Below are 12205 nucleotides of genomic sequence, written 5' to 3'. Positions count from 1 at the left end.
TAATGGGCACAGTGTGTGGGTTGGATGGGGGTCCGTTGTACCACTTCTGCTGTCTTGGATGAGATTGGGCCCGGCCAGCCCAAACTGGCCCCAAATAGGGATCCTTGCCTGGGCGGGTGGGAAAGGGAACCTCACCCCTCAGGCCTCCAAACTCACTCAAATGTCAAGGAGCTGTCAGTGAGGAGGCTCTTTCATTCGTGAACACAGAAAGGGGGAGGCAGAGAGTTGACACAGGGTAAGGGCACACAGTCCATGGTGAATGAATACAGCCAGCAAGAGCCAGGACACGGATGAGGTTAATATTTTAATCTATACATCACTTTTTTTTTTGCAAACCATTACACTTTTATTTAAATTAACTTTTTCTTGCAAAATATTCATTTCATTTTTCCAACAAAATCTTATAAAGGCAAAAAATAAAATCTTATTTTGGCAAATGTCATGAAGTTGATACTGGCAGCATATGGAGTTAGTTAAAAATAGACAGTAACTTCTAAATATATTCAAGGATTCGTTTTCTTCTTTTAAGCATAGTCAAAGACAAATTTTCGTTTAAAATGCGGCTCCACCCAGTGAAGGTGTTTATGGTTTTCACTGCTTCCTGCATGTAGAATATCTTGAGACAAGTTAAATAAAGGGACAAAACACTGAGTCTGGCACGGCCACCTCCTCCTCAGCTGGGCTGGAGTCAAGTCACAATCCTGTGTCCTGGCCCTGCCTGTCCACCTCACCAGACCTAGTCAGAGGAAACTGTCCTGGGTTCCCCCACAGCAGGCAGCAGAGGTCCTTTAGAACAGCCTGGCTGGAGGGATGGCTCAAGGCTAGGCATTTGTAAGCAGATGCCACCTAATGCCCAGTTATTGCTTTAACACATCTCGCTTTCCACTTCACAGTGGCTTTTTTCTTTCTTCTGAGAATTGTCTGCTGAGAGAACTTCACCAACAGCTGAAGAAGTCAAGGCTTTCGAGCACATGGCTGCTCCTCAGTCAGAACCAAGGGCCAAGGCACAGACAGGCTCCGTGGGGCCATCCAGGTGGAGTTTCCAGGGTTGGGCATCGGTTCAGGGATGTGGACCTCTGCAGTTAACTGACTCTCATTTCCTGGACAGCGTGATGAGCTCCATACTGGAATCCACAGGAAGTACAGCCTGGAACCCTGCACTGCCTGGGCTCATGAGGGGTGGAAATGGCCCTGCTTGCCTTGCTCCTCTCCCCACCCACTCTGCCACCCCACCCCCATAGTACCTGAATCCCTATGTGTGACTACAAAACCCTGCAGGCTCACCTTACCAGCCATTCAGTCCTCCAGGTGAGCATTATAAAATATATTCTGATTCTAAAATACAGTATATTTCACATCATGTATCAAAAGTGCTTCTGTCATCTGTCAAAAGGTATCTGGACTGAAAAGAATAGGCGTGTGTTAGGATGGAGCCCTGGTTCCAGGCTGCACCCACCATGGTGGGTGGGTTGCTCTGTCCTCCAGCCAGAGCCCCTGCTCAGCTGGAAGGGTTTCCACTGGGGCAGAGAGAACCATACTCCAAGAAGACGCTGGTTTCGCTGGGTCCCCGGCTCCAGGCTTCTCCTCTGCACAGTGGATCATGGGTCTGTTACTGCCTGGGCTGGCAAAAAGTACAGGAGACAATGAGAGGCTGGCGGACCTTTGTTCTTGTCCTAAGAGTGGGCATGTTTGTGCACACGCATGAAAGGGGCTGGCAGATGGAGCAAGAGAGCAGGGTGTGTGGGCAAGGCGGCCGCTGTCAAGGGAACTTTTCTTCTATGACCCAAAGCATTGGGCTTCATTTTCCTTCCATTTCTAGGAAACATACTGCACCCACACTAGTTCATAAACTTACCCCTGCAGTAAGCAGAGACCTGGGCAAGCCTTGTGGGGTACATAGCTCTGCCCTGTATTCTCTGGAGGACCAGATAGCCTGCCTCTCTGACCTTGCTTTCTAATCTAAGAACAGAGTGGTTCTAGCCTGCCTGTGGTGCCATGACAGGAAGAAGCATGGCTGAGCTCTGGAGAGAGCATCTAAGGCCTAGCACAAGACAGAGTGTGGGGCTTAAAAAGCTAGAGCAAACAGAGCCTCTCACTGGCACCTCTGCCTGCTCAGATTTCTATTATCTATCTGTCTGTCTGTCTGTCTGTCTATCTATGGTCCTGGTAAGTCCCAGAGGCCTTTACAAAGGCCATGGCTGCAGCTTTCCATGGAGGTCTACTCTACCCCTCCTGATGGTCAGACTAGGCCCAAGCTAGCTTACCTCCTCCTGCTCTCAGGCTGGCTAGAGTGTGCCGGCTCTGAAGCAGGGGCAGTCCTAAGTTGGAGGGCCCCCGTGTAAAACGAGACCCCCATCAGCCTGTTCTGCAGACCCTTGGAGCTTCTGGGGGTGGCCCAGATGAGCCTACAAGCCAGCAAAAAAGTTCATACCAAAGGGCTTAGCACCCTGACACAAGCTTCATCTCCTTGGGCAGGTCCCTCAGGTGTCTGAGCTGCATCTCCTTGGATACAAAATGGAGTGAACAGCTTTATAGGGTGGTTGTGAGGATCAGGAAACACTCAGCACAATGCCTAACACACAGCAGTCCCTCAGCACAGTTAACCATAATCCAGGAAAGGAAGGAGAAGGGAACTGTGCAAACTGACAGCAAGGCAGACTGTTAGGGAGAGACTGGCTGCAGGGAGCTCTGGCGTGATGGCTGTGGTCCAGGTGAGGATACAGACGGGGCAGCGGATGGAAGCTATGAATTCACTCACAACTGGTCAGGAGCTGGGCCTGCTGGCTCCTAGAGGGGGTTGGGATGGGGGTGGGGGTTTGGGTAGTGAGGGTGGAGCATCTTCCTATACCTACTGCCTGTCCTTTTTTGTTTGTTTATTTTTTGTTTGGTTTGGTTTGGTTTTTTTGTTTTTGTTTTTGTTTTTCAAGACAGGGTTTCACTGTATAGCCCTGGCTATCCTGGAACTCACTCTGTAGACCAGGCTGGCCTCGAACTCAGAAATCTGCCATACTTGCCTGTCCTTGTCAGCCATTCACTTCATGGGGACTTACCAAGCATCCTGATGGGTTGTGCTCCTGGACCTGCCTCTGTCTCTTCCCTAAGGCAGCCTTGCTGTGTGGAGGGCTGAGCCCAGTCCCTCAGGGTCTGCCTGTCTCTGTAACTCTGGGCTGTAACCCGGTCTCTACGTGGCCTGTGCTGTTTGGGGGGGCATCAAGCTGCCTTCGGTAAGTACAGCTAGTACCCTAGAAGATATGTCCAACCCATGGCCCAGGGCAGCTAGCTGTGAGGGCAGCCCAGCACAAAATCCTAAATGGACTTAAAATGTGAGAAGCTGTGTTTTTTTTTTTTTCAGTTCTTTTCTTGTACCTCAACTATACAGTTTTGCAGCATGACTCCTCCAAAAGGCGACATCATCTAATAGAGATAAAGGGCTGGAAACTCCCCCAAGGTATTTCAGCACAGTAGCACCTTTGATGCCGACCTCTTTTGAGCTCTGAGACCTGAGTTCCTTAAAGGTGAACTTCTGTCTACCATCTCTGGCAGGTTCTCCATCCCACCCTTCAGCGGCCGCAGTGCCAATGGAAGGAAGCAACAGCAGGTGGCATTGCAGTCAACTCAGTGGCAGTGGGAAGGCAGGAGGGGCATGCTGAGACTACAGGGTGCACAGCAGCAGGCCAGCTAGGCAGAGACTCTTACTTGGAAGGTGTTAGACAAAGGTGTAGTGCAGTCCGTTGCTTAAGGGGGGGTAAGGTGGCACCGTCCTGGAGGACAGGGGGGCTTTAGGCGGGAGGAGGGCCAGCTGCTGCACTAGACAGAGCACACAGGAATCAAGCAGTGTGTTAGAGTGATCTGCCCACCCACACCACCTTATGCCCTGCCTGGCAAGACTGTGTGGCCTGGTCCGACTGCCCCACAACTAATGGCCTGGTCCTGGGGGCAGATCCATGAGGCCTAGCTTGCCTGTAGTTTCTGATTCAGGGAAGAGAGCAAGAGCAAAGAAAGGTACAGAACAAGAGGTCAGGGCTGGGGTCATCAGCTGTGAGGGAGGAAGCAGAAGGGATTGGTCAGAGTGAGAGCAAGCTGGGAGGGTAGCTCAGTGACTGGTGGGTCAGCCCAGCATACCAGAGGCCCTGGGTACCACCTAAGATGTGGAGGCAGAGTGGGCGCAAGCACAGCACGAGGAGGTGCTTGGAGGGCAGGGGCAGCCTCTCAGGGAGGGGCTCAAGGGCTGCTGAGATAGGATTGCCTAAGTCCCAGCCACAGAGCAACACAAGCCTGCTTTCAGGCCCTCTACATGCCTTGGACAGAACGGGGCCAGCAGAGACGTCAGAGACTCTGCTTTAGTCTGGTTTGGTTTTGAGACAGGGCCATGGTGTGGTCTATGCTGGGCCTACACTTGCTATAGAATCAAGAATGACTTTGAAATCCCAATCACCCAGTCTACACCTCCCTAGGTGGGAATCAGGCACCACACAAGGCTGTATTTCTAGCAGCTGCACTGCATCAGGACATGGGACAGGGAACAGGCTGCTCCTGAGAGTCTGGCATCTGTGTCATCATTTGTCACTCACAGGCCTCCAAAAGCGATGCCCAGGCTGCTCCCCACTCCAGACTCCCCAGGGTTGGCAGCCACAGGGCCCGCTGGCCTCACACTCGGCCAGGTGTGTTAGAGGACCAGGAGATAGAATGGTACCACTCTGAGTCCTCTGGCTGTCCGTCTCAGAAGTATAGCTGGCCAGGGACACCACATAAAGACACAATGGCCTCCATATAAGGGGCAAACTATACCAGGGAACTGTAAGGCTACCACAGAAAGGGAGATGTGAACAGAGGGAGGAGTCCACAGTCCCTTTTCTAACTGTTTTCTTTATGACAGGGTCTCACTCCATAGTCCAGGCTAACCTAGCATGCATGCAGCAATCCTCCTGCCTCAGCTTCCTGACCACTGGGTTTACAGACACATGTTTAGAGCATCCTTCATATATAACACAGCAGCCGTGTGCTGCTTCTGTGGTGACATTCTTTTGGCTAGGCTGGCAAAGCCTCAATTCTCATTCTACTTTCTGCCATAGGTCACTGACAAGGTTGAGTGAGTGGCTTTGGCTTGGGGACCAAGGAAGGGTTTCTAGGCAAAGGTCAGAGGAGCTCTTTGCTTTGCCCCACCATGAAAGCCCTGCTCCAGTGTCATGTCTGCCCCTTCTTCCTAAGGAAAGAAATGTCCCTGTCACCTTGTCTCAGAGATGGCAGATATGGAGCTGTGTGGCAGCTCTTCTGTCACTTGGGTCAGGCAGGGCAGAGAATACACCCTTGCCTGCCAACCTCTGCTAACTTCCTGGCTCTAGGACATGTCACTGAGAGCAGCAGGCAGGGGACTGGGCCCTGGAGGGTGGCACCCACAGCCTTACCTGCTACCTGTTTGCTGCGCTTCGAGGCCTCGGAGGCCAGGGCATAGGAAATGTTGATTATCCGTTCCTGCTCCTGCAGCTGCGAGTCCAGGTCGGCCAGGCTGCTGCGGTCCTGGCCCGGTGGCTGCAGGTTGCACATGCTGTTGGGGATCAGAGAGAAGACTGTAAGTCTCGATACCCCAGCCATCAGCCCCACATGTATCTCCCTGGCTGCAGGGAGGTGAATCTTCAACACTTTGGGGGCAGTAGAACACAACTCAGTTCCTCCTTAGGCCTCAAGCTAAGGGTTCCGGCTGGGGGTTCCTGATAAATCCAGATATGAAATGGCTAGTGTAACTCTGAAAGGAGAGCTCAGAGGTCAGAAAAACCACTTCCTGTTGTCCAAGCTCAGGGTTCAGGAAATGGGTAAAGGCGGGGCCCATCTATGAATCCATAATGGAGTGTGGGCACAGGTGTTAAGAGGACCATCAGTGAAAGTGACCTCCATTAAGTCCACCTCACTAATGTCTAGCTAAGTGGCCCACACTTGCCAGTCACTGGGGACAGATCTGGGGACATGGACCTGGGACGGGAACCCTTCACAAGTTCTTCAGCACCTTTTTGGTAACTGAGGCAAGCTTTCCTGTTGGAGCACCTGCTGACCCCTTCAGAGGAATTCATTTGAAACAAAGCCTAGCAAAATATTGACCAGTCAGCCTGGCCTGGGTCTTCTCATGGCTGAGCTGTCACCTGAGATGGAGTCTGTGAGACTTCTAGATTTGAGCAAGTAGGGGCTGACCTTGACCGGGCAAGGATATTCCGTATCTTCTCCGCCTTTTGGTACCGTGCCTGCAGCTCCTCCAGGCTGGGTGGTTCCTCAGGGTCTAGTTCCACATATCGCTCGGGGATGGAGACCTTCTCTGGTTTAGACAGCTGGGGAGAGGATCAGGTGGCAGGAAGGAGGGTAGGCTCAGACGCTCTGGTCTGAGACATGTTTTCCCCACCCTTCCTACCCTGTGAGGAAGCATCAAAGTCTACAGACGTCATTACCACCCTGTTCCCCCTCCCTTAACAGCAGAGTTGCCCATCATCAGACTGGTGGCCTGAGAGCATGATGGTGATGGGGTGTTGGAGACCTCAGGGGAAGGGAGACAGGCTTCACTGACTGCTTGTTTAATTGGGGGGAAACAGAGGCTATTTAACCCTTTGGGGAGTGGGTAGAGGCTTTAGGGTGAGTGTGCATCACTGGCTGGGGCAAAGGTGCCAGGGATGCCTCATTTGCATAAGGAAGAATTCCAGGTGCTGCTGGCCAGGACCTTATGAAAGGAAAAGAGGTTTAACCTGGCTGCCTGGCTATGTGACTTCCTCTGGTGTGGCAAATGTCTACGTGCACTGGGATATGCAGGCCCAGGCAGGGTACGTGTGTGTGTGTGTCTTGGGGGGTGTGGAGGGAGCATGATCCTGCTCCTGCCAATATCAGGACAAGATTTCTAGGGATTGGACATGCCTCAACCCCACTCTTGCTCCAGGCCTGTTCCCCACAGTTCACCCAGCACTCCCCCCCCCCCACCACACACACACACATATTGGTGAAGAAACTTGCTAAGATCATCAAATTAATCAGTTGTGGAACTAAGGACCTGAGTCTCATATCGAAGCACATGCTCTTCCTGCTACACTAGACAGCTTTCTAGAGGCCAAGGGAAAGGGAAACAGAAGGCAGGCAACGCGCTGAGACTCTCACAGGAAGCACTTGATTCAGCCACACGGGCTCAGTGGGAGCTCTAGTGTCCTTCCCACCTAGGGAGCTTTCTTCTGCTCTGTCTAATTTAGGGACCTGGCACTTAGTAGTCCTTCAGTAAGTGAAGCCCTATTTCAGGGCTGTGAGATAGTATGTGTATTTAATCCCAGCACTGGAGAGGCAGAGACAAGTGGATCTCTAGTCTACACAGTGAGTTCTAGGCCAGCCAGGGCTACCTAGAAAGGTCCTGTCTCAAAACAGAAAATAACAAAGTCCAACCAACCAAATAAACAAACAAAAAAGGTTGAACCAGAGCCAGGCAGCTTAGAGACCACCCAAAACTGATGGGTGAGCTGACAGAACCGTAGTAAAACCTTTCCCATCTCAAACAGACTTCTGAGTTTGGGGGGCAAACAGGTCAGACCTGACTGACTGAAAAGCTTAAACCAGCAGTAACAGCATGCAACTGGTTAATAACCAAGGTGCTTTTCATACTTCTGGGCAGAGCATAGATTTTTACCTTCACCTAAGGATGAAGACTGATGGTCCTCTCTTCAGTTCTCCACCTGCCCCCCAGCCTGACTCTGCAGGTTTATCTAAGTTACCTTTCCTAAAAGCTCTCTCATTCTTTCCTCTGGGAAAGTGCTCTGGTGACAAGGCCCCTCCCCCCACGCTACATACAGATTCAGTCTTCATAGCACCCCATCCTGCAAGAATGTTTAATTTGTGCATTTGAGAGATGGCTCACTAGGTAAAGTGCTTGCTGCCAAGGCTAATGACTCGTTTGATGTTGGGGACCTACATGGTAGGAAAGAACCAACTCTATCGGTTGTCTCAGTACATTTTAAATTAAAAAAATAAATAAATAAAGTTAATTTTCCCCCCCAGCACCAGTGGGAATCCCTGCTTTTAACCCGCTATCTAAAGTTCTGAAAACCTCTGTCCACACTTTTAGGACTGTTTAAGCTTGTGATTTTCAAAATGTCATCTTAATTTGCCTCAACGTAGTTTTCTTCCACCCTGACTGGGTGGATTTTGGTCTCAGTAGCAGAACTGAACCCACGTGGCCCTTCAGTTTGTTGAAAGGTGGCAAGAAAAATCTGTCATCCGACCAGGACAGATCTAGAGTAGGAAGTAGACTGCATTGTAGCAGGAGGATTTAGGTTAGAGATAAGGAAGGACAGCAGAGGGCAGTCTCGCATTGCCAATAGCACATGGAGGCTCTTTGTGACTAAGAAAGACGCCAGACTGTTGGCAGCTACTGTTTAGGCTGTCAGAGAAAAAGACCTGGGGGCAGGAGGCTGAATTTACTGACTGCAAGAACCAAGAACCTAGAAACTCAAGTACTGAGTTACCTACAGTGTTCTCTTTGTTCTCAGAGCTCCTCTCCCCCATGAATCCCTAACCATTCAAAGGAAAAAAAAAACCCCAAAAAACCAAAAAACCTGTAAATGGATCTGCCCTGTCTCTTGAAATGGGAGGGCTAGGTATGTAGTTCTATGTACTTGGCATGTGTGAGACCCAGATTTTAACACACATACACCCGCCCCCTCCCCCAACAACAACAGTGGCAAAGTTCCCCCTCTGCCTAAGTGGGGCACCCGTGGAAGACTTGGAGTCTCACCCAAACTCAGCCTACACCTGGGGAAATGCAGCAGGCCAAGTTCCTATACAAATGCTTTGGGGCACTGAAAATTCATATAGCAATGTCTTCCACCAGCAGACATTTATAGCATGCCGACTGCGTGCCATCCTAGTGCTAGGGACACAAAGGACTGAAACCGCTGCAGACACTGCCCACAGACCACAGGTGACCAGGGATGTCTAGAAGCCTCTGACTGGCACTCCCTCCCTTCCTTTCTCCTGCCTTGTTTTCCTAGGCCTGACCTGTTATGAGGCAAGTGAGCCACTAGAGGGCAGCAGAAGAGTTCAGATCGAAATTGGCTCCAGTCCTGGCTGGAAATGTCTCCTGTGACTTTTCAGACCTGCCCTGTATTTTCCCACCACGTATGATAGTTACCGTCTGCCTAAGAGGTCATTTTCGAGGGCCACCACTAATGATCCAGGGAACATTTTCTAATCCTCTTGGGAACATGCTGAGTCACTTAATTCTCCCCACATCACCATTAAGGTACAGGGGCACAATTTGCTCCCAAGTCCAGAAATTGGCTTAAGTGTGATTTCGAACACAGACGCCTTTACGATCTCAAGCCTCCGGACCTTCTGGGCAACAGTGAAGCTGAACCCTGCCTGGTGACTTCTAGAAAGCATGAAGGAAGCCCCTATCCTCACCTTTCTGCTGATGTCCAAGTCATAGTCTTGTGGCTCCAGGTCCAACTCCATGACAGGTGTGGCTTGCACTTTCAGCCAGCCCTCCTCTTTGTCTTTTCTGTCCCCCTGCGCAGCCCGCTCCAGCAGCTGCAGGTCAAACTCTTGTTCTCGCTTCCACTGGCAACAGAGGAGAGGGTTAACCTCACTTTCCGACCCATTCAAGAGCCACACAGGGCCCTGAGGCCTGAGGTCCTGGGAAGACGGACTTTTGAGACATTAGGCAAGTGTCATAGCTGTGTGTGTGTGTGTGTGTGTGTGTAACTGAAAACTGGCCTCTGCCTTCGTCCCGTGGCCTCTTCCACACTGCTGGCTGTGCTCTGATCTAGGATCTCTGAGTATTCAAATGTGCATCTGTAGGGTCCTGGAGGAAGACCCATGACTTTAAGCCTACAGTGGTCCACAGGGACCCAGCAATTGGTAAGAGTTCCAATCAGTACCAAGGAGTTGGTTGACCACCAGTGTTGCAAAGGGCAGTGGAAAATGGTAACCATTTGAGAGAAGACAGTTTCCTTAAACTAGAAAACAAACTAAAAGTGAGATCAGACGGAATTGCTCCAAGGCTGTTTCACAGTGGCAACTTTGTATCAATATCTCTTCCCAGGAGGGAAAAATCTACCCAGGCATGTGTGGGCAGCTCCAAGATGGCTTCCTGTTCACTTCAGACCTCTGACCTTAAAAGAACAAAGGACTCTCTTGTGAGGATGAGACTATACTTAATGCCTCAGGTCACCTCCTCTCTCTCACTCCATTCATCTCACAATACCCCAGCAGCCAAAGATACCTCACAAGCACCTGGACCCGGATCCTGTCACCCTGTCAGCACGCTCCACACATTCATGCACAAGCTCCGGTCCTCCGTAGCAAACCAACAGAATTGTGTGTGGTGATGGTTTTCCAATTACAGTTTGGACGACTTAGGCAACTGAAGTCCAGGGATACATTTAATGGTTCACAAAGAAAACACACAATTCCTTACACGCTCACAAGTGCTCAAAAAGAGACAAGTCCTCATTTAAATCCAGCCTGATTGCTTCCACAAACAGCAAAAGTTCACCGCACTCTGCAAGCTACACTGCAGAAGAACCACGCCAATCCGTCATGGGAAGCAACATGTTTATTGGCGCTGAGGAGACTTACACAAGCCTTTTTTTCCCCCAAAGAAAAAGCACAAAGGATTGGAGTTGTGGATCTCAAATACTCTCTGTATCCCAGACAGCAGGTTGTAGAAAGTCAGGGTTCTGATGTTCACTTATAATACTTGAAAGTTAATGGGTTTATAGCTTTTAAAGTCACTATTCTAGTCATTTGGTGACTAACAGCTGCAGAGAGGCCCTCTGAATACAGTTTATTTTGCTATCTATTCAAGCTACTAAATCAGAATTACAAAAGCGATAAGGAATTGCATGATGGGATAGGAGGAATTACCAAATGGCCTCAGACTACGCACTCTCTAAAGCTGATGTTTACTGTCCAGGGTAAGGCATGGAATTGGTAAATCCCCAATGCCCAGACCACTGCTAATGACTGTGGTCCTCACAGAGCAGCTTTTTGGATGGGTGAATTACCAGTCAGTTGGCCTACACAAAGCAGGGCAGTGGGAAGGTAAGCAACACCTAGGGATGCCTGCTAGTCTAGGGAGCCAAGAACTGCTAGTACAAGCCTGGTCAGAGACAGCACTGGCTGGTTAGAGAGGGGCCAGTACCAATTCAGAGCGTCTGTAGAGACAATCAGGCAGGATTAGAGGCAATGAGCGGCGGACACTAGAAGCGTAGGAGCTTGTGCAATGAATTAGGGAGGGAGCAGTCAGGCTAGAGGGCTGGGGAACTGGGGGCTCCAAACCCCAAAGCCAAATGCAATGTCCCCACAATGGGCCTAAGGCAACCGTGGGCAGGTGCAGCGCCCGCCACCAGGAGCAGCACCAATTTCCCCAGCCCTCCTGAGTACCTGAGGCCCCAGCCCCGCGGGCTGTGGGAGACCACCAGCACCTTATTGAGTTGCCTCCCTTGGCTGCAGTATCTGCTTGGGAGGCTGTGTGGTTGAGATGCATATCATAACGTTCCTTCCCATCTTGCTCTACTGGAATCCTACATTCTCAAGTCCTTCGTTGAGCCCAGAGCCTCCTCCCATTCAGCGTGGAAAAAGGATGAGGCCTCTACTGCTAGACTCCCTACTGCTTTGTTTCCCGGTCATCCTCTGGCCAGCTCACACGTGCAGCTGGAGTTGTGGACAAGCAGCCCCTTGGGACGGTCTATCAACCAAGTAAGTCACCCTGGAAGGGGACTTGAGTCTGCTTGGGGGACTCGGGGAAGTTCTGGCCTCTGTCCCAGCCCCGCCTAACATACTGAGCCGAGATCTCCTGACAGTGGCTGGCTGAGGTATCGGGCTGAGAGCAGACCCGTCCTCTCTCCTTGGCTCAGGGTCCTCTTGCGCTCTCGGACCAGAGCCTTCTGGTGCCGTTTCATCCGCTCCAGCTGTTCCTCCGCACTCATCTTGCCCCGCTGGTGGTCCCCCGAGTACAGGCGCTCCAAGGCACTCTTGGGTCTCTGAGGAGGAAGCGAGACACAGAGGAGATGGGGCGAGGGGCACTGCTTCTTTCTGCTTGTCGTGCAGCGTCTCAGCCTAGGCTGGCCTTAAGTTCACTACTTAGCCAAGAATAACCTTAAACTCCTGGCCCTCCCAGCTATTCCTCCCAAATGCTGGGATTACAGGTGTTGACAATCAAGCCTGATTTATGCAGTGTTGGGGACTG

General features: G+C 51.0%; 1 protein-coding gene across 7 annotated transcripts in view; it reads right to left on the bottom strand.

Moving 5' to 3' along the window:
- Positions 1-291: 291 nt before the first annotated feature.
- Plekha7 (pleckstrin homology domain containing A7) overlaps positions 292-12205 on the bottom strand; it is a 187670-nt gene continuing 175756 nt past the window's right edge. For 4 of the 7 annotated variants that reach the window (XM_085841373.1, XM_085841374.1, XM_021166776.2 and 1 more), the window contains 5 exons: positions 11799-11999; positions 9418-9573; positions 6184-6317; positions 5406-5545; positions 292-1621 (listed from right to left, as the gene is read on the bottom strand). In XM_085841373.1, coding sequence (XP_085697499.1) covers positions 1599-1621; positions 5406-5545; positions 6184-6317; positions 9418-9573; positions 11799-11999 — 654 coding nt within the window. In that variant the 3' untranslated portion in view covers positions 292-1598. Of the gene's footprint in view, positions 1622-3696; positions 3808-5405; positions 5546-6183; positions 6318-9417; positions 9574-11798; positions 12000-12205 lie in introns of all 7 variants that reach the window. The other 3 variants (XM_085841372.1, XM_029479069.2, XM_085841375.1) reach the window with 1 other exon arrangement.

This window comes from Mus caroli, unplaced genomic scaffold (genome assembly GCF_978045245.1).
Source record: "Mus caroli unplaced genomic scaffold, Mus_caroli_1 scaffold_8, whole genome shotgun sequence".
NCBI classification, from domain to species: Eukaryota; Metazoa; Chordata; class Mammalia; order Rodentia; family Muridae; genus Mus; species Mus caroli.
Note: the sequence above shows the minus strand (reverse complement) of the source record. Positions and strands in the feature narration are given on the sequence as shown.